The sequence below is a fragment of the Salpingoeca rosetta genome (assembly GCF_000188695.1).
Source record: "Salpingoeca rosetta unplaced genomic scaffold supercont1.6, whole genome shotgun sequence".
NCBI classification, from domain to species: Eukaryota; class Choanoflagellata; order Craspedida; family Salpingoecidae; genus Salpingoeca; species Salpingoeca rosetta.
The window spans coordinates 641,581-662,329 of NW_004754928.1; the positions used below are offsets into that span (position 1 = coordinate 641,581).

The 20,749-nt window shown below is 55.1% G+C and overlaps 5 protein-coding genes across 5 annotated transcripts in view; 3 read left to right on the forward strand and 2 right to left on the reverse strand.

The window, feature by feature from the left end:
* The window catches only part of PTSG_02707 (uncharacterized protein), a 9,064-nt gene extending 2,966 nt beyond the window's left edge, over positions 1 to 6,098 (forward strand). Inside the window, exons 9-23 of the mRNA XM_004996148.1 lie at positions 215 to 352; positions 684 to 1,129; positions 1,379 to 1,450; positions 1,614 to 1,712; positions 1,888 to 1,984; positions 2,218 to 2,355; positions 2,661 to 2,783; positions 2,934 to 3,043; positions 3,318 to 3,518; positions 4,150 to 4,299; positions 4,605 to 4,673; positions 4,843 to 4,947; positions 5,112 to 5,168; positions 5,334 to 5,390; positions 5,603 to 6,098. Of these exons, the coding sequence (XP_004996205.1) occupies positions 215 to 352; positions 684 to 1,129; positions 1,379 to 1,450; positions 1,614 to 1,712; positions 1,888 to 1,984; positions 2,218 to 2,355; positions 2,661 to 2,783; positions 2,934 to 3,043; positions 3,318 to 3,518; positions 4,150 to 4,299; positions 4,605 to 4,673; positions 4,843 to 4,947; positions 5,112 to 5,168; positions 5,334 to 5,390; positions 5,603 to 5,716 (1,976 nt within the window). The 3' untranslated portion in view covers positions 5,717 to 6,098. The remainder of the gene's footprint in view (positions 1 to 214; positions 353 to 683; positions 1,130 to 1,378; positions 1,451 to 1,613; positions 1,713 to 1,887; positions 1,985 to 2,217; positions 2,356 to 2,660; positions 2,784 to 2,933; positions 3,044 to 3,317; positions 3,519 to 4,149; positions 4,300 to 4,604; positions 4,674 to 4,842; positions 4,948 to 5,111; positions 5,169 to 5,333; positions 5,391 to 5,602) is intronic.
* An 18-nt stretch (positions 6,099 to 6,116) lies between these two features.
* Positions 6,117 to 8,575, reverse strand: PTSG_02708 (uncharacterized protein). The gene is made up of 6 exons (XM_004996149.1): positions 8,146 to 8,575; positions 7,691 to 7,937; positions 7,353 to 7,508; positions 6,916 to 7,092; positions 6,537 to 6,623; positions 6,117 to 6,402 (listed from the first exon to the last, which is right to left on the reverse strand). Exons 1-6 carry the CDS (start codon positions 8,483 to 8,485, stop codon positions 6,240 to 6,242), a joined length of 1,170 nt encoding a protein of 389 aa, XP_004996206.1. The 5' UTR covers positions 8,486 to 8,575; the 3' UTR covers positions 6,117 to 6,239.
* Positions 8,576 to 8,679: 104 nt separating this feature from the next.
* PTSG_11909 (uncharacterized protein) lies at positions 8,680 to 14,353 on the forward strand (the record flags this gene model as incomplete). Its single annotated transcript, XM_004996150.1, has 11 exons — positions 8,680 to 10,214; positions 10,822 to 10,967; positions 11,164 to 11,247; positions 11,492 to 11,575; positions 11,778 to 11,861; positions 12,053 to 12,136; positions 12,288 to 12,371; positions 12,532 to 12,615; positions 12,732 to 12,815; positions 12,956 to 13,061; positions 13,535 to 14,353. The coding sequence occupies exons 1-11, from the start codon at positions 8,826 to 8,828 to the stop codon at positions 14,351 to 14,353; spliced, it is 3,048 nt and encodes a 1,015-aa protein (XP_004996207.1). The 5' UTR covers positions 8,680 to 8,825.
* Positions 14,354 to 15,035: 682 nt separating this feature from the next.
* On the forward strand, positions 15,036 to 18,839 carry PTSG_02711 (uncharacterized protein). Its single transcript, XM_004996151.1, has 7 exons — positions 15,036 to 15,100; positions 15,363 to 16,159; positions 16,465 to 17,179; positions 17,421 to 17,489; positions 17,618 to 17,757; positions 17,936 to 18,017; positions 18,384 to 18,839. The coding sequence occupies exons 1-7, from the start codon at positions 15,050 to 15,052 to the stop codon at positions 18,699 to 18,701; spliced, it is 2,172 nt and encodes a 723-aa protein (XP_004996208.1). The 5' UTR covers positions 15,036 to 15,049; the 3' UTR covers positions 18,702 to 18,839.
* A 250-nt stretch (positions 18,840 to 19,089) lies between these two features.
* Positions 19,090 to 20,749, reverse strand: part of PTSG_02712 (uncharacterized protein) — a gene marked incomplete at its 5' end in the record, with an annotated part of 4,612 nt that continues 2,952 nt past the window's right edge. Inside the window, one exon of the mRNA XM_004996152.1 lies at positions 19,090 to 20,690. Coding sequence (XP_004996209.1) covers positions 19,130 to 20,690 — 1,561 coding nt within the window. The 3' untranslated portion in view covers positions 19,090 to 19,129. The remainder of the gene's footprint in view (positions 20,691 to 20,749) is intronic.

Genomic DNA, 20,749 nt, shown 5'->3' on the forward strand with positions numbered 1-20,749 from the left:
GGTAGTATAACCTTACCGTTCCGTACACACACACACACACACACACACACACACACACACACACACACACACACACACACACACACACACACACACGCACACGCACTCGTGCTCGTTCATGTGGAGCAAGAACGCGTTCACCCTCATGTATTCCCGGCACACGCAAACTCACAATGGCCCCGCCTTCTGCGTGCTTTTGGTTGGTTGCCTGCAGGCATCTTTTCGCTGCTGGATGAGGAGTGCACGTTCCCGCGCGCCACGGATGACACCTTTGTGGAGAAGATTGACAAGCAGTACGCCGACCACGACTTTTACAACAAGATCCTCAAGTCACGCGGCTACCCTGCATTTGGTGAGGGGTGCTGCGTTGTGTGTGTTTGTGCGTGTACTTGTGTGTGTGTGTGTGTGTGTGTGTGTGTGTGTGTGTGTGTGTGTGTGTGTGTGTGTGTGTGTGTGTGTGTGCGCGCGTGCGTGCGTGTACTTGTGTGTGTGTGTGTGGGTGTGTGCGTGTGTTTTGATGTGTTTTGATGTGTTTTGATGTGTTTTGACGTGTTTCGCTGCTATTCTCGTTCCCCCCCCCCCAACACAACCACACCACCAACTACCCATGACCCTCACTCCCATTCCCCCTTTTCCCTTTCCCCTTCTCCCCTTCTCCCTTCTGCTCTGCTCCTCCCCTATAGCCATCTGCCACTTCCCCGGCACGGTCGAGTACAACGCGACGCACTTCCTGGAGAAGAACCGCGACAACCTCGCTGCCGACATTGTCGGCGTCCTGCAGCGCTCGCAGGTCTCGCTCGTCAACGAGGTGTTCAACAGCGACGTGTCTGACCTCGGGCAGGTGCAGCTCAACACCGCACGTGAGGCGACGCGCACGCACCGCGGGGAGGCGGTGTCGCCACCCGCCGGCACAATGGCCAACACGGCCAACAGGCGCGCGCCGTCGCTGGGAGCGCAGTTCAAGAACTCGCTGTCGGACCTGGTGGAGAAGATGACGGCGTGCTACCCGCACTTTGTGCGCTGCATCAAGCCGAACCAGCGCCAGATCCCAGACGACTTTGAGGACGACTTTGTGCGCACGCAGCTCGGGTACACGGGCGTGCTCGAGGCAACGCGCATCCGCCGCGAGGTACGGGGACGAGGGGGAGGGAGGAGGGAGAAAGGGAAAGGTTGGAGGACGATACGGACGGGTGTGGGTGTGGGTGTGGGTGTGGGTGTGGGTGTGGGTGTGGGTGTGGGTGTGGGTGTGGGTGTGGGTGTGGATGAAGCAAGCTGGCAATGTGGTAGCACCTGTGCTCGTTCCTGCTCTTGCCGTTGCTTGCTTCTCACATCTTTGCCAACATCATCACCAATGTCACCATAACTCGGTCACGTGCAGGGCTTCTCGTGGCGCCCGACGTTTGCCGAGTTTGTGCGGCGCTTCAAGATTCTCGGCTTCCCAACGCACCTGGTGGGGACCTGCGTTGGAGAGCACTGCTGTGCCCCCAAACACCATATTATATTGTTGTTGGTCTCACTGTTATCTGAACAATGCGCTGCTGCTACCCGTACTCACACCACCATGCCACCGCCATCACACTTCGCATGGTCATGGTTTGCCCGTGGTTTGCCAGCTGTCGCGGGTGCAAGAGAACATGACGGCAGCAAAGAAGATTATCGCCTGCGCCAAACTCGAGCCCGTCATCATCGGAAAGACAAAGCTCTTCATGAAGGTGCGTTGTGCGCGTTGTGTGCGCGTTGTGTGTGTGTGTGCGTGTGTGTGTGTGTGTGTGTGTGTGTGTGTGTGTGAAGGGGAGGGAAGGGAGCCTGTTTCGTTGATGTCCTTGCTCACCCTCTCACTGAATGCCCGTCCTCATATGTGCTGTTGTTGTTGCTGCTGGGGTGCAGTGGTTCCACCAGGAGGAGATGGAGGGCAAGCTGCGCAAGTACTACGACGACGTCGTCCGCGTCCAGTGCGCTGTCCGCGCCTTTTTTGCTCGCAAGGGTGCGTTGTGTATGTGTGTGTGCATGTGTATGTGTATTCATGTGTGTATGTGTGCGTGTGTATGCATGTATGCATGTGTGGATTCATGTGTGTATGCATGTATGCATGTGTATATTCATGTGTGTGTGTGTACTTCATTTGCCCAAATACTGAACAATTGTCATTCTTACCTCACCCACACTCCAACCCCCAACCCCCTCCCCCTCCACACTTGCACACGTCCACATCGCCAGTGTACCGCCGTCGCCTTGAGCGGGCGAAGATGGACGCTGCACAGCGGGCGGAGGAAGAGGCGCGCGACGCCGAGGAGAAGCGGCGCCGGGAGGAGGCCCGTCTCGCCCGTCAGCGCAGGGAGGCCGAGGAAAAGGCCGGTGTGTACTCAACTTGTGGCGGCAACGGTGGTGGTGTTTGTGGTGTTTGTGGTGGTGGTGGTGGTGATGGTGGTGGTGGTGTTTGTGGTGTTTGTGGTGGTGGTGGTGGTGGTGGTGATGATGATGGTGGTGGTGATGATGATGGTGGTGGTGACGGCAGTGGGAGAAGCGTTTGGTGGTAATGCAGGTCAGGGTGAACCATGGTTTCTTGTTGTTGGTTGGTGAGGAAACACAGCTGATACGCACGGTCGCATGATACGATCATTACCCTCACTGTCACGCGCACCACCACCGTCACCACCCAGCCGAGGCTGCGCGTCTTGCTGAGCTGTCGCGTCTTGAGCGTGAGCGGGCGGAGGCGGAGGCGCGCGCTGCAGAGGAGGTCCGCAAGTCCCGCGAGGCAGACATGCTGCGCATGGAGGCCGAAGGTGCGCACATAAGATGCTAAGCTGTGGTGTTTGTGTTTGTGTTTGTGTGTTTTGTGCTGTGCGTGTGCGTATGTGTTTGTGTGTGCGTATGGCGCAGGAAGGCGTGGTTGACATTTTTCCAAGTCTCACTTTCTTGCTTCGTGTGTGCAGCGCGCAAGGCCGAGGCTGAGGCGAAGCGCGTTGCCGAGCTGGCGCGGATTGAGGAGGAACGTATCAACAAGGAGCGGGTCATCGCACAGGCGGAGATGGCCGAAGAGGAGGTGAGCTAGGGGATGCGGTTGTGGCGTGTGGTGTTGGCGGCGATTGTTGTCAGGCTGTCGTGGTGTTCGTGGAGCTGCCATTGCGATGTCGTTGTACTGGCGGAGATTGGCTTCACACACACACATGCACTCACGTGCACTCACACGCATGCGTACACACACACACACACACACACACACACACGCATACACACATACACAAATACACACATATGCACACACACACACACACTCACACACACACACACATACACACATATGCACTCACGCACAGCGCTCCAAAGCGCTTGAGGAGGCTGACAAGGCGCGGGAGGCGGAGATCCGGGCGATGGAGGAGGCTGCGACGCTGAAGGAGGCGATGGAGAAGGCGCGCGCAGAGGCCGAGCAGATGCGCGTGCAGCGGGCGGCGTCCATTGCCCAGCGCAAGGAGATGATGGAGCGCCTCAAGCGCGACGCTGACGAGAAGAACAGCAGGGTACGGTGGTGGTGGTGGTGGTGGTGAATGAGGGCAGCGGTGGTGGTGTTTGTTGTTGGTTGTTTAAGTTGTTGTTGTAAGTTGTTGTTTACTTTAAGTTGTTGTTGTAAGTTGTTGTTTAAGTTGTTGTTGTTTAAGTTGTTGTTGTTTCAGTTGTTGTTGTTTAAGTTGTTTAAGTTGTTGTTGTTGTTTAAGTTGTTGTTGAAGTTGTTGTTGTTTAAGTTGTTTAAGTTGTTGTTGTTGTTTAAGTTGTTGTTTAAGTTGTTGTTGTTGTTGTTGTTGTTGTTGTTGTTGTTGTTGTTGTTGTTGTTGTTGTTGTTGTTGTTGTTGTTGTTTAAGTTGTTGTTGTTGTTGTTGTTGTTTAAGTTGTTGTTGTTTAAGTTGTTGTTGTTTAAGTTGTTGTTGTTTAAGTTGTTGTTGTTGTTGTTGTTGTTGTTGTTGTTGTTGTTGTTGTTGTTGTCTAATGCAAGTTGTTGTTGTTTAAGTTGTTGCTGTTGTTCAATGCAAGTTGTTGTTGTTGTGATTGTCATCAAGGGTGGCGTGCAATTGGGGGGCTTTGCTGTGATGAACGTGTTCTTCTCACCTTGGCACACCACCACCTTTGCCTCCTCTCCCCTTGCTCCGGCGCCAGGTGTCTGAGCTGCAGCGGATGCTTGAGGAGGCGATGGGCCAGGCGAGCGAGGCGGAGGTGCGCGCGCTCAAGGCCGAAGCCGCCCTCTCTGTCGAGGAAGCAAAGGAGCAGCTGCGCAAGGCCACGGAGAAGGAGGAACTCCAGATCGCGGTACGAGAGAGAAAAGGATGGTGTTGTGTTGTGCTGTGCTGTGTGTATGAATGTGTGAATGTATAAATGTGAATGCCTGTGTGTTGTGTCGTGTTGTGGTTTGCGTTGTATCTTGTGCGTGTGAGAGGCCGCACGAAATACTCGCATTCTGCGTGCTGAACTCGTATTCTGCGTGCTGAACTCGCGTTCTGCGTGCTGAACTCGTATTCTGCGTGCTGAACTCGTATTCTGCGTGCTGAACTCGTATTCTGCGTGCTGAACTCGCATTCTGCGTGCTGAACCACGCATCTCTCCCCCATCCCCAGGATATGGACAGCGACTCGTTTGACTTTAGCAAGTGGATCGAGCACGCGTACAAGGCCGCGCCGCCTGAGGTAAGCGGGCACGTGTTGTGATGGTAGTAACGTTTCCATGCGTGGTGTCAGTGCCACGGGTCTTTATCGCAGCCTGTGCCCTCGTGCACACTCTCACACCCTCACGCATCCATCGCCGTTGCGTACGACCTCCGCACACCCTGACACCATCTTTCTTTGCATGGCACAGGGCGTGAAGGTTGATGCGACGCGGGTGCAGGGCACCGTCTCCAAGACAGGCTCCTCCAAGCGCGCATGGAAGCAGCGCTGGTTTGTCGCCGACGCCAAGCGCAAGGTACTGGTGGTGCTGGTGATAATGGCATGTGCAATAGCAACAGCTTTTGTGTATGCTGTTGGGGCGTGTTGTGAACTCGTGGGTTGCCTGCTCGCTCATGTTGTTTCGTTGTGTTGTCTCTTCCTGCTCACCCCTCTCCCTCCCCCCCCTCTTGCTCCCCGCAGTGCATCGCATACTACGAGAACGAGAAGATGAAGAAAGAGAAGGGCGTCATCTCAGGCGTACGTTGCCACTGCTGCTCCTTGCTTGCATGCATGAACATGTGTAAGGGCGCGTGGCTGTGAATGTGCTTCGCTTTGGGGCGGGTTATGGGATTGGGATTGGTTTTGAAGTGAGATGAAACAAAGCACACCAACACATGAAACTGCGTTTTTGAACGTACACAGGACCAGATTATCCGCGTCTTCTCGCCCAAGTCCTCTTCCAACACCTTCATGGTCGAGGTGTGTTTTTGAAAGAGTTGCGGTTGTTGGTTTGTGGGCACATGGCCGTCAGGTCGTGTTCTGCTTTGCTACGATCAGCACTCGCTGTTGGCATTGACCGCCTTGCCTTTCATAGCTTCGTGCCGCCTTCCCACCTCACATTTCGTCGACACACCTTCCTTATGTTGTGTTACCGCACCAACTCACCCCATCCCCTGTGCACTCCCAACCAGACGTTTGACCGCACGTACTTCTGCAAGGCGACGAGTGCCGAGCTCGTTGAGTTTTGGGTGCGCGTCATGTCCATCTTCCCACGCCACTTCCAGACCGACGCGAGCAGCGCCTGAGTGTTGCGTTGCGTCTGTGCATTTCAAACGGGGGCGTGTGCTGTTGTGCCTGTGTCGTTCTCTGCTGTGCTCGTGTAGTGTTGTGTTGTGTAGTGTTGTGTTGTGCTTGAGTTCCTTGCATTGCTTTGTTCGCTTGCATTGCTTTGTTCACTTGTCGTTTGGAGTGCGAGTTGTGGTTTGCCCCGTCTGCTGACTTCCCGTGTTGATTTTTTTTTCCTGTCCCACACTGGTTTGCTTGCCGTGTCCGTGCGCTTTCGTATTCGTTGATTGTGTATGGCTTGTTTCCCACATGAAGACCCACAATCAGCAGCAATGCAATGTCGATTACGAATGGATGGATGGGAGAGGGGCAAAGTATGAGCAGATGTTGTTGCCGCAGGGCAGAGGAACCCAGGCTGTGTGTGTGTGTGTGTGTGTGTGTGTGTTGTGTGTGTATGTGTGTGTGTGTGTGTGTGTGTGTGTGTGTGTGTGTGTGTGTGTGTGTGTGTGTTGTGCGTGCAGTTGTGGGATGAAAGCTGTCAGTTCAAAAGTCGTGCTGGGGTGGCGGGCGGTAGGTGGGTGGTCGGGTGTGTGTGCGATAGCGCAGGTTGCGGCTGTGCTCGCTTGTTGGCAGGGAGGTGTTTGAGGGCTTTGACACGGTGCTCAGGCGAGGAGGCACCACCTCCTCCTCTTCGCTGTTGGCCAGCCTGAGGGTGGGTGCCAAGGTGGACAGCAGGTGGACACAGTGAGCGTGTGTGGCTTGCGGCGGTTTTGTGGTCACAAAATGTGACTGGCAAAGAAGACACGACAAGAAAGCAAGAAGGAAGGCCGATTCACGCACCATGCAGCGGCGATGGTGTTGTCGTCCGAGATGACGCGCAGCGTGTGCGCACGATTCCTCCGCAGCATGTTCTTCACAAGGCGATGCCTGAGAAACGGAGGGAAAGGGGTGACGTGACGAGGGAGGGAGTGAGGGTTGAGTAAATCAGGTATTTGGTGCTTGCAGGCAAGCAAAGGGAGCGCGTCAAGTGGTGGAGGAGGGGGATGGAGAAGCAAGATGTTTTGTGCTACACGGTTGTGTGGTCAGAGGCTTGGGACGAGGCAAAGCTGAGCTCGAACAAAAAAAAAGCATACACACATACACACATACACACATACACACACATACACACACATACACACACACACACACACACACACACACACACACACGCACGCACATCTGCTGTTCGATGGCTTCGTCGCTGCTTCTGGCAAAGTAGTGGATGATGAAGATGAGGGCAAACGGAAAGAAGATAAAGGCGGCAATGACGGACGCCGGGATGATCGTCTCGTTGAAGTCGTCCTTCGTGCGTGCCCACGTCCTCATCTCCACTGTGGCCAGCACCCGGGAGCGGCTGTGCGACAGGAATGGGGGTTAGGAAGGAGGGAGAGGGGGTGAGTGGAAGGTGCTTAATGAAAAGGGAGCAAGTATGTAAAGGAAAGGCGAGTAGTGGACGTAAGCATGCCTCAGCACGCACGTACAATGAATACGATGATGAGAGGGTGGCTTTGGCACACACACACACACACACACACACACACACACACACACACACACACACACACACACACACACACACACACACACACACACACACACACACACAGAACGCACTCGATGGTTGCGTTGGTGGAGATGGGAAAGGGCGTGCAGAGGTCAAAGTCAAGCTGAAGCCCTTGCGCTGCAAACAACGACCCGGCTGTTGCCTCCAATTCCGCACACGTCAACTGAGAATCACTCAGTTTGCTCCCCAGCGTCAGCCACGCCGTGCTGCGGGCGAAAAGCATGGTGCAAGTAGATCAGACGCGTGAGGGTGTGGGTGAGGGTGAGGGTGAGGCCGAGGCTGAGGTTAAGAGCCATAAACCCATTTTGCATGCTTGCAAGCAAGCGAGCAGCAGTGGTTGAGGGAAATGACAAGTAGTCAAGCACGAACAACACACGCAGGCACGCACCCGTTGATGTAGGCGTTGTTGACGGGAAGCGGTGGGTTGGAGGTCATAGGGTTAATGTTGCGGCGATCCGTCTCAAAGGGGGCAACGCTTCTGACAAACAAGACCCCGGATCCAACTTGCCCCGTGTCTGCCGACAGCCGTGCACGTGTGATGCCAACCGCCGTCTCCAGATCATCGTATCTGTCCCCGACCAGCTGTGTCTCATTAGCATTTGTCGCATGCACCTCAAACGCCACCCGAGGCAGGCCTGCGAAGGAGAAGAAATGCGTGAATGAGAGGGTGAATGACGGTGTGAGTGTGTGTGTGTGTGTGTGTGCGTGTGTGTGTGTGTATGTGAGTGTGTGCGTGGAAGAGTCGAGACAACACTTTAGCAGCCCTGCTGACGATCACGCAACAAAGCAGAGAAACACACGCAGGCACACACCCATACAGCTAAACAAGCACACACAGCGCACCCTGTGTTCTGTCAACCATGAGGTTGAGGGTGCGGGTGACGGGCTGGTCGTTGATGCGGAGGAGGATGGCGGCCGAAAACCTGTCGCCCGCAATGTCGTCGGGAACTTGGCCGTAGATGATGGGCAGGAGATTGACCCGCAGCCACGCTGGCGGTGCTGGGTTGCCGGTGAGGGTCGCAATCGCTTCCACGCTAGCTGCAGCGCCAAACTGAAGCGAGAGATCTGCCCGAAACAGCCGTCCAGGATACACCGTCACGTCCACATCCTGCGCCACCGCGCCCAGGGCGAGGAGGCTCAACACCAGGCAGCAAGCAATAACAGGCGCAACACCCATCATCATCGTGAAGGTGAACAGCCAGCAAGGAAACAATGGCTTTTGGCTGATTGTGCTTCCGTTGGCGGCTGTTGGTCAGCCTTTGGCTAGAAAATCGATGCAAATCATACATTAATTCTCCACAATGACGATGATGGTTGATGGTGGTGTGGTTGACGCTCGCTCGCTGAGCGAGCGAGGTTGCCGCCTCCCTTCTTTGACGGAATGCTCTGCGATTCACCACCGCGACTCTCATCACACACATCGCGATGATGATGTGTGGCTGTTGTGTGTGTGTGTGTGTGATTGTCCAGTGTGACATCACGAAAGCACCACAGCAGACACGCCACAGCACCAGGGTGTGGTTATGCAACACGTTCGCGTAACTCAGCACGCACACCACGCAGCAGGCAGGGCTTTTGCCCCCTGTGTGCATTTTCAACAGTGCAGTCACAGGTACACGCCGACCCACCCACCTACACGACACACACACACGCACGCCATGGGAGGAAGTGCGCTGAAGGAGGTGGAGACACGCAGGCGTGGGCGAAAGGAGTACGGGCGCATCAAGGAGCATGTGCTGAGCCGAGTGAAGCCACACGTACAGGATGCCCGCGTGGTGCGCGAGCTGCCAGAGAAGGAGTCCTTTGGCGACCTCGACGTGCTGCTTGTGCCCCGCATGGAGGACCGCCCGCACAGCACCCGGGCGTGGCGCGACCTGATCCGCCGTGTGTTTGCGCCGCAGGAGGTTGTCTCCAACGGCTACGTGCACTCGTTTGACGTGGACGCGTTCCAGATTGACTTTATTGTGATGGAGAGCGAGGCCGCGCTGGAGATGGCCGACTTCTACTTTGCGTACGCGGACGTGGGCGGGCTGCTGGGCCGCATCATGGCCGCCAACGGGCTCAAGTACGGCCACGCAGGCCTGTGGCTCGACCTCCTCCACTGCACCGTCGACACGGCTGCGCCCCTCGACATGACGCACCGCCTCGGCCGCATCACGCTCACTCAGGACCCGCGCGCTGTCTGCGAGTTCCTGGGCATGAGCCACGACGCCTTCCAGCACGGCTTTGCCACCAACGCAGACATCATCGCCTGGGTCAAGACATGCCGCTTCTTCAACCCAGCAGACTTTGCCACCCTCAACCACCGCCACCGCCACCGCGCACGCACCCGTCCATTCTACCTCGCATTCATCCAGTCCCTTCACAGCAACTTCGAGGACGTGCAGGAGGGCGAGGAGGAGGTGGAAGAGACGGAGAAGGTGGAAGAAGAGGGGGAGCGCATGGTTGAGGAGGGCGTGAAGGACAAGCGTGTGCGCGAGGAAGAGAAGGACAAGAGCGCCTGTGATGCAGGGGTGATGTACATGCGGCAGTGTGTGAGCGCCAAGGCAAGCGAGGTGACGGTGAACCGCCAGCATGAGGCCATTGCGTACTTTGGCAAGCAAGCGGAGGTGGACGCCATCGTGCAGCAGCGGCACCGACGCGTTGCGCTCAAGGCCAAGTTTTCGGGCAAGCTGTTTGCGCAGCAAGGCGTGCCCAGGCGGGAGATTGGGCGCATCATCACCGCTTTCCAGCGCCACATCGTCAAGAAGGAGCGGCTACTCGCAGTGCGGGAGGATGGCGTCAACAACGGTGGCGGTGGTGGTGGTGGTGGTGGTGGTGGTGGTGGTGGTGATGGAAACGCTGGGGAAGAGGATGCTGAGCAAGTTCAGAGGGTGTTTGAGGAGTTTGTGTTGGGGTGTGAACGCGAGGAGGTGCAGAGGATGGTGCGCGAGTTCTTGTCGCTGGTGTGATGTGAGGTGGGGTGAGGTGTGAGGTGAGGTGGGGTGAGGTGGTGGTGTTGTTGTTGTTGTTGTTGTTGTTGTTGTTGTTGTTGTTGTTGTTGTTGTTGTTGTTGTTGTTGTTGTTGTTGTTGTTGTTGTTGTTGTTGTTGTTGTTGTTGTTGTTGTTGTTTAAGTTGTTGTTTAAGTTGTTGTTTAAGTTGTTGTTTGAGTTGTTGTTTAAGTTGTTGTTTAAGTTGTTGTTGTTGTTTAAGTTGTTGTTGTTGTTGTTGTTGTTGTTGTTTAAGTTGTTGTTGTTGTTGTTGTTGTTGTTGTTGTTGTTGTTGTTGTTGTTGTTGTTGTTGTTGTTATTGCATGCTGTGGGTGGGGTGATGTGATGCGACTCGAACCTGTAAACAAAACGGAGTGTCAACACAAGAAGCAAGCAACAAGTGAAGCATGTGTGGGAGAAAGTGTCGCAAGTGCTGAAATGCGGAGTCACATCGTGACCATGGTACATTTGTTGAAATGACGACGATATTTCTTTCGATGGCAAGCCCCACCCGCACTTTCCGCTGCAAGAAAATCCAAACAAGGACAGCAGAGCGCTGGCGCCGTCATGCACCAGCCGCCACCAGAGGATATGGTGGAGGAGGTGGAGGAGCTTATGGCAGCGACCAAGCTAACGGAGGAAGGGCAGCAGCTGCTTCGCGCCATCGCCAACAACAAATGCAGCGAATATGTGGAGTAAGTCCACCTCCCATGCGTGCATGGTGGGTGGGCTGCTGCTGTTCTGCCTTGTCCTCTTGTCGAGATGCTGGACCAGAGAGATGAAATTGATCCGCCAACTCATAGCACTCTTCACCATGGTGTCATGCAAAACAAACCAAACCCGCACTTGTGGTTCCCCGCCCGTTGTGCCGTTTCAACTGCACGTATCCAGTCTCAGCAGCAGGAGCTTCGGAGATGATGAAGCCCGCGCAATCGCTGTTGCTCTCCGCCGCAATACCCGCCTCAAGGCGTTGAGGTCAGCATTGTAGAATATCAGGGAGCCGGTTGTGTGTCCATGTAAATGGATGTCCTACCTCAAGGATGAAGTGTTTGTGAACGTCAAGTTGCCTGATGAATGGTGGAGATGGATGGAGACGCGTGTGTCTGAGATGAGTTGGGATGGACACTACGCATCACGACCATGGGGTTCCTCCCAATGCATTAACATGTTTGTTCCTTCACGACAACTGCGTTGACTTGATCTGCTGTGTCCGCTTCAGTTTGAGCGACAATTCCATTGGCCCTGGCGGTGCTGCTTCGTTTGCACATGGCCTGAGGGACAACACAGTGCTGACAGAGTTGCGGTTCGTGGATTGTGTGAAACAGAGTGTGGCATGGGTGATGTGTTGGGTGTGGGGGCCACGTTCAAGCGTACTCACGCACACACACGCACACACACACACACGCACGCACACACACACACACACACACACACACACACACACACACACACACACACACACACACACACACCTCGCTCGACTACGATCGCGTACGCATCAACAGTTTCATCAACAATTCCTTTGGAAATCAAGGCGCAGCGTCCATGGCAGAGCTGTTGATGGACAACCATGTCATCACCAAACTCTCGTCAGTTATTTGTGTGTGTGTGTGTGTGCGTGTGTGTGTGTGTGTGTGTGTGCGTGCGTGTGTGTGTGTGTGTGTGTGTGTGTGTGTGTGTGTGTGTGTGTGTGTGTGTGTGTGCGAAGTCGTTGACGGCGGTTGAGCGAACAATTCAGTCGCTCATACTCCCCGCTTCTGTTGTGATGACGCCTTCGCAGGCTTCGCAACAACTCCATTGGACCCGAAGGGGCAAAGGCGCTGGCCGAAATGCTGCGCCACAACACGACACTGCGAACGCTGTTGTAAGAGCTTCTGCGCCACACCATGCACTTGCCAGTGATGGTGGTTCCTTGTACGCGCGTGAAATGGCGTGAGGTTTTCACGTTCAGCACATGACGAGACATGTTCTCACACACACATGCCGTGGACACTTGACGTCATCACTCGCAACAGCCTGTCAGATAACTTCATTGGCCCGGGTGGAGCAGAGGCTCTGGCCACGATACTGAGCGAAAACGACTCATTGACAACACTCCAGTATGTTGTCCCATGTGCGAAGTCGGTCGCCTGTTACGCCTCGTTGTCTGAATACAATACTCACGTTTTGTGTGTGTGTGTGTGTGTGTGTGTGTGTGTGTGTGTGTGTGTGTGTGTGTGTGTGTGTGTGTGTGTGTGTGTGTGTGTGTGTGTGTGTTAGTCTGAGTGGAAACAGCATCGGCAACGACGGCGCAGCTGCCTTGGCCGGCGGTCTCAGAAGCAACACGGGCCTACACAAGCTCGAGTGCGTTCTTACACTGACGTAATGGAAGGGGACTGGTACCTGCAGTGGCTGTTATTGGTGGCTGTGACATGTGCTCATCCACCACTTCCTTACATCTCTCTGTACTGTCATGTCAGCCTTTACCTCAACGACATTGGGCCAAAAGGCGCGGTCGCTTTGGCTGCTGTCCTGGCTCACAACCAGGATTTGGAATATCTCAGGTGTGTACCCTAAGTCCCACACGCACAGCATAATCACCCGCTTGTGTATCATTGCTCTGTCATTTTTGTGCCGCGCCTTCTTCTTCAGCACCAGAGAATGTGCTCATCTGGTTGACTTTGGTAACTTACGCGTGTGCTAGGCTGCTCTCGACGCGCTCGTCCGTGCACATTGCACCACTCGACTTGGCTGACCCGGACCAAGTCGACATGACCAGAGAGGACCGCGAAATTAGCGGGCACTGGTTCGTCTGTTTTGTGTGTGTGTGTGTGTGTGTGTGTGTGTGTGTGTGTGTGTGTGTGTGTGTGTGTGTGTGTGTGTGTGTGTGTGTGTGTGTGTGTGTGTGTGTGTGTGTGTGTGTGTGTGTGTGTGTGTGTGTGTGTCTGTGTCTGTGTGTCTGTGTGTCTGTCTCTCTCTCTCTCTCTCTCTCTGTGTGTCTGTATGTCTGTCTCTCTGTCTCTCTGTCTATGTCTGTGTGTGTGTGTGAGAGAGAGAGAGAGTGTGTGTGTGTGTGTGAGGGGTTGCATGAGTGTGTTGTCGGTTGTGAAAGCGTGGGATGACACGCCTTCACTCTGCTTTGAATTATCTGTGCCGTTATCTGCTCTGTTCGCTTGCTCACGCTTCGCCTATTGATGCTACCTGTTTTGCCCTCGCCTTTGCTCCTCCATCCCCTGCTTCTCTACCCCGTTTCCCTTTCTGGCTTTCTCTGTTGTGTTACCAGCTCTTACGCCAGGCTGGCGGCTCTACCGCTGCGCAACGAAACCTTCTGCAGCCGTTTGGCCACCGTATTCACGCTGTTGCCATCACGTGGTGCGACCAAAAGCTGATGGCGTTCAATGGGGCCCTCCACCTCAACAAAGTGCGCTTTCGCGGCCATTTGACAAGCACCAACCATCCGTTCTCGCCAACCTATCCGCACGACACCATCAGCGGCGAGGCCACGGACCCGGAGGACAAGGCTGTGCTTGAGTATGCGACGTGGCCGCACCTCTACTGCATGCTGGCGCCGGCGCTGTTGCTGGATGACCCACCCATTCGCATTCAGCGCGTGTTCCATGGCGTAACGTGCCTTGATGCTGTGCTCGGGGTGTTGGGCGGGGACATCTCGCAGTTGCATCAGCCCACCAACAAGCCGTGGTTTGGGACTGGGTTCTACTTCACCCCAGACCTCGATTACGCTCTCGGCTTCACTAAGGAATGCAAGCTTGAACATGGGCAGCACATGCCACCTGATCTGCGGTGTCTTCAAATGGAGCCGGGCAAGTCGTACCGAATCGTGTTGGCATGCGACGTGCAATACGGCAACCCGTTTCCGGTCAGACGCGAGCTGCAACAAAGTGATGCCTCGCCTGCACTGCTTACACCCGGTCACGACGCGCGCGTGACAGTCGTTGACTTTGCCAGCGGCGACATCCATCAGGCACAAATCCTCAAGTCCCACAAGCAGTGGAACGAAGCTGCCAGGGTGCCCGTGATTGACCTTGCCATTGAGGATCCGTCTTGTGTGCTTGTTCGTGCAATCCTTGTGTTTGCTTCTTAGAACGTGTGTGTGTGTGTGTGTGTGTGTTTGTTTGCTTATGTGTGTTTGTGTGCTTGTTTGCTATTGTGCTTGTTTGTGTGCGTGTGTGTGTGTGTGTGTTTGGTTGTTTGTCTGTGTGCGTGTGTGTGTTGTTGTTGAAGTCTGCCTACGCGTGCACCCAATCATTGGCTTTTCGTTTCAAGCCTTGTCTGCCTCACTTGAGGCTCCTCAATTGAGCTTGTCTTGCCGTCTGCTGTCTTCCTACGTGTGCGTTTGACCCTACCATTCATCATCGTTTCCATACCCGGGGCTTGTGTGCCTTACTGACTGGTGTTGCCTCCTGCCCATGCGTGCGTTGTTTGTTCCTCCCATACATCATTGCACACTCGTGTCAACACAATGCAAGCAGCGCAAGCAAGTGGAGAACAAGAAGCAGAAGCAGCAAGCAAACCAGGCTGGCCGAGCTTGCTCGCGCATGGTGACAGACGATGACTGCGTCGAAATGACTCCGCCACAGGTGACTCGGCATGGAAAAAGTGGAGGGCTGTTGCTGTTGCTGCTCGACGGTGTTGATGTTTGCCATTCTATCTGTGCAGCTGCTTGCTTCGTCGCTCGTTGCTGGGCTTGTGCCACGGTGGAAGGGCCAAGATGGGTGCGCCATCTCTTCCACCGGCGCTGCGTTCACAGATGTCGTTTGTGGACTGTGGAGAGCTTGGAATGATCGCATCTGCGATGACACCAGAAGCTCACCACGGCCTTCTATCGCATGTAAGCTCAAGCAGCCGTTGCCGTGTGAAAAAGTAGCACTCGACAAGGTTGTTGTGTTGTGTGTTGCACTCGTCACAAGCCATCATGTGTGTGTGTGAGCGAGAGAGAGAGAGACAGAGACGGAGATCGCTGATTGAAAGGATGCAGGGGCGATATTCAGTTGATGCCAAGTCGAAGAGGAGACACTGGTGTTTGGACGTCGCTTTCCTCCTCACTTCACTCACGCGCCCCAATGTCACGTTCCCCAATCAATCCTCAACAGTTTCTGCATGCAGCAGGTGGAATCACTGGTGCCAAGGCCACTAGCCTTGCTCCGTTTGGACACCGCATCAGTCGCATTGCGGTGCGCCAACCCACGCAAACGCAGCAGTCCAAGTTTGCAGACGCCGAGGCGATTGCAGCATCTCGACAGTGCCAACCTGAGCATCAGCCGCACCTGACCGATCACCAACGCGCAACACTGTTGCGGGTCACAACGGGTAACCACTACGGGCTCCTCGACACCCCAAACACCCACTGGCTGCGCCAACACCCCGAACACCCCCAGGTCCGAACGCAGCGCGTCTTCCACGGCGTCCGCTCCTTTGATGCGTTGGAGAGCATTCTTTGCAACGGTTTCGCCAAGTTGCACAAAACAGACCCAGGCTGGCATGGTGCCGGCTTCTACTTCACACCAGACCTGGACTATTCATGCGCGTATTCACAACCATGTAGCGGCAAACACATACCCGAAGCCCTGCACTGCCTCAACTTGGATCCAAACAAGAGCTATTCCATCGTGCTGGCATGTGATGTCGTCTACAGCAACCCCTATCCAGTCGTGGACGAGCGGCACAGAGGAGAGTCGCTGCAACAAGGGCATGATGCGCACGTGGCGGTTGTGGACTTCAGCAGACGTGACATTTCGAGTGCCAGCCCCTTTGCTTCCCACGAGGAGTGGGATCACCCGGGCAACACTGCCGTGGCAGAGATTGTCTTGAACGATGCCAGCTGCGCCCGTGTCATTGGGCTTCTTGTGTTTGAAGCACAACTGCGGCGTGACGTCGTTGTCTGCCATGGGTAAGTCGTGTCTGTGTGTGTCTGTGTGTGTCTGTATGTCTGTGTGTGTACGTGTGTGTGTATGTGTGTGTGTGTTTGTGTGTGTGTGTGTGTGTGTGTGTGTTGGAGGGGGAGACGTCTGCACATGTGTGATATGTGTGCATGCATGCATGTGTGTGTGTGTGTGTGTGTGTATCTGTTGGACATCACGTGCGGTGCACCGCGGGCTGCGCGTTGTAGCTCGTATGTTTCACCTTGACTCACAAAGATGAAATGTGTTTTGACTGCACTTTGGCGTTCCGGTGGTCTTCTTGTCATCCTCACAGCGGCTTGATGGTCACTCTTCGAGAGTACCTGAGCCCGGCCGTCAAAATGGCTAGCTTCACGGGCAGCCTCAACAGCCTTGATCGCTCTGGAAAACACCTCCTGATGGAGAGCATTACAAGATCACTTGTTGCTTGCCCAGTGTTGAGTGCACCAGCTCTCGCCCACCTGGGGGCATTTGATCACGAGAACACCTGCCACGCTGTGCTCCTGATGTGGATGTTGATGCTTGAGCTGTATGAGCGTCGGCGGAACCAGCCAGAGCTCATCCGCCTTCGCTGCATCGTGCCATTCCTCCTTGGCAGCTCCTGGGACGTGTACCCTGAGAGCAACATGAGCAGGGAAACAGCTCGTGAGTACGACTCAGTTGACGCGATGCGGAGGCTGGCAGCAGTGGCTCTGCCAAGCGTGGTGAGCAAGAAAACGGCTGAGGTGCTGGACGAGTTCATCACAAAAGTGCTTCACTTGCCCGCACCAGAGCAGCACAAGACCGTGCAAGGAGTAGTGCAGGCGATCTTGCACTCTGATCGCCTCGTTGAAGACTTTGCCCATCACCACGAGACCAGAAGAGAACAGTTGATGTACCTGACACGCATGCTTGAAGCGGAGGTCCACAGGGTGAACGCAGGCATCGAGAACGAACAAGCCAAGCTCCGCAACCAAGTCAAGGCCCAGCTTGTGCGTCGAACCATGTCGGAAGAGGAAGAGGAAGGCAATGTGCGCGACTGTGTGTGTGTGTGTGTGTGTGTGTGTGTGTGTGTGTGTGTGTGTGTGTGTGTGTGTGTGTGTGTGTGTGTGTGTGTGGTTGGGGTGTGGTTATGTTCTTGCTGTGAAAGCGTGAGAGTGGCATCGGCTCATACTGTATTGACTCAACACGCACACACGCGTATTGGCACGTACGCGCGTGCGCACAATGATGATGGCTTGCTGTTGTTGTTCTTGTTGTTGTGCTTGCTAGGCGTCCGGGAGCTCTGGAAGTGGGAGCTCTGGAAATGGATCCGCTGCTGCGGGCAGCGTCAGCTCTGTGGTATGAACGTGACTGGCATTTATTTCATGTAATGATTCACAGTACTCGCGTTGTTTCAGGATCCGTGCACCGTCGGCCCCCTTTGCATTCTCTCATCAACTTGTATGCGGGCATACTTGCCTTGACAGGTGGCTCAAGAAGACGACAGCGATGATGATGATGATGATGATGATGATGACGACGACGACGAAGAAGAAGAAGCAGAAGACGACGACGACGACGATGCTGGCAACAACAGTGGCGTATTCGAGGATGAAAGAGTGCGTGTGTAAGCTCAAGTTTTGCTTGTACAACACCTTGCAACGCCCACAAACCTACGAATGCAACAATGCGAGCAAGTGGACTCACGTGCGAACGTGTCTGTTGATACATCATGACAGCCCAGTGTTTCGCCGATGCTTGAACCCGTGTCCCCCGTCGCTGCATCTCCTTTGTTCAATATTCAGGTATGTCAACATGAATGAGGGTGATGTGGATCCCAGCTACCCAACTGCAGGGGTTTCTCGCTTTCCATACTGCCGTCCACACGTTCGCCTACCCGAAGACACACACTCATGCACTCACACTCACGCACTCACGCACGCTCACGCACCCACGCACCCACACACGCACACGAACATGCACACTCACGCGCACGCACATATCACCACACACACACACACGCTCACGCACCCACGCACGCACACGAACATGCACACACACACACACACACACACACACACACACACACACACACACACACACACACACACACACACACACACACACACACACACACACACGAACATGCACGCTCACGCGCACGAACATGCACACTCACCCGCACGCACATATCACCACACACGCTTTCTCTCTCTCATGCCCCATGCTGGCGTTGCCTTTGGTATTTGACAGCCTGACCTTCGCGACTGGCTGCAGAGCAAAGGGCTTCAAGAATTGACCTCGGCCTTGGCATCCCTGGGGATCGTTGAACTCGTGGATCTGCTGGAGCTGGTCCGTGACAACGAGCTGTCAGTCACTCGACTGGAAGCGCGCAACGTCCAAATCGGGACCGCCAACAAGCTGCTGCGAGAGGCCCGAGGGACACTGGCCAAAGAGACTGCGACGCTCTCGATGCCGTGGTATTCAATCCTCTCGTCTCCACTCATCGTAGCTGGGGCTGGAGCAGTTGGTGCTCTGCTTGCGGCCTTGCTGATCAGCTTCCTGTCATGACTGACATCCAGCCCACGAGTTGCCCACACGCCGATGTGCTCATTGCACGGCTGGATACCTGCTGCCGCCTTTGTCATCAACAGGATCTTACGCTGCTGCTCGTCCGTGCGACATGCTTTCTGCTTTCTTTCACCTTACTGGCTGGCTTGCTTGTGTCGGAAGCCTGGTGATTGGTCTATTTTTTTGTGATAGATGAGCAAGTGTCACAACTTGGAACATGCCTTACAACATGATGTCTTACAATTGCGTCGCACTCCTGTTAATTCGAGTGCCAACGACGTAGCATAAACGGAGGCATTGCAACCACGGTGCACGATTGTTTAAGGTGCACATACATTTGCACACATGAAGTAAAACAAACACACACACGTACAAATGCGCACGCACACACAGACACACACACACATCCCCTACTCTCTCGTTCTAACTTACAACTCTTGCCGCTCGCCAGCGCAACAGCCACAACACTTCTTCAGCATCCAAGTTGCCGTCACCACAATGGAGACACAGGTCACGACGAGGCTCAGGATCGCCGTGGGTTCGTGCTCCTGCCCGAGCACGGTGAGGTAGATCACTTGCACACCTAGCTGCGGCAAGTCCTCCAGGAGCAGCCTCAGGACACCAAGCACAATGTCAACCCTGTCGACCTTGTCACCCCTGTCGACCCTGTCACCCTTGTCATCCCCGTTTCCACCGTCCTCCTCGTCATCTCCATCGTCAGCACCACCACCAGGCTCCAGCTCCAACCCACCGCCGCCAACCTGCCGATCTTGACCAAAGGCGTCAAACGGGACTCCGGTGTCAAACGATGCACCTTTGTCGTCTTGACCACCCCCATCCTCCTCGACCACATCCATGCAACCTTGCCCATCTTGCTCAACTTGATCCTTTTGTGCCTCTTGCGCCTCTTGCTCACGCTGGCCACCGTCTCTGGCAGCGAGCTGGGACGTGAGGTGGACGCGGACGCGGCGCTGGCTCTGCCATTCGAGACCCGCCTCAATCAAGGCGATGACGGTGCCGACAACGACGGAGGCAAACGCCGCCCACACCAGCGCCTCGTAGTTACCGCCGTAAAACCCGCGGCACGTCCCGCTTGCACCGGGCACCACGCGACACTGCCCGCCATAGCACTCGCACTCGCTGCTGCCCGTCGCATTCGGGTCGTTGGCGTTTAGGTAACCGCAGGTGTGGTTGGCGAAATTGTCCAGAGACCCAAAAGTCGTGCACGACTGCAGCTGGAACTTGACGAATCCAGTGTCGTCCGTGTCCAGTGACAAGTCACACGCATCTTCAACAACAACAAAGCTGCCTGTTTCCTCAAAGGACACATACCCGAATGAGCAGGTGTTGCTGTTGCACTCGCACTCGTTTGTTGCATCTGCTGGAGCAAACGGCAGGCCGCCGCACACGCTCTTCAAGTCACCATAGCTGTCGCATGAGAAGCCAGCACCCGCGCCCTCGCAACGGTACACTGGAAAGGATGTTTCGCACTGGTAGCTGTCTCGGAAGTCGTCTGTGGTCAACACCAGGCCCCAGAAACCCCAGTCAGTGGCCACATCAAAGAGAATCAACAGCACCAGTGCGATGCGCTTCACACCTTGGAATCTGGAGTGCAGCGCAACCAGGAGCACAAACAGCAACAGGAAAGCGCCGCCAACAACGCCGTAGAACACGTTTGTCTGGTCTTCCTGCTTCTCAGCAATCACCTCACGGCTGGCGTCTTGCGCCAACACGAGCGCCTGTCCGCTTTCCGTCAGTTCGCACGACCAGATGTGCTGCTGCTGTGGCTGATGTGGTGGCTGTTGTGGCTGTTGTTGCCGGTGACTGCTGCTGCTGCTGCTGCTGCTGCTGCTGCTGCTGCTACTGCTGGTGCTGCTACTACTGCTGCTGCTGGTTGTGGTGCTGCTGCTGGTGGTGCTGCTGCTGCTACTGCTGGTGCTGGTGCTGCCGTTCGCCAACATCATGTCCATCAATGCCGTGGCGCCCGCGCTGCTATTGGAAGGCCACGAGCACTTGCCAATGCCTGCAATACTACAGCTGCCAACCAT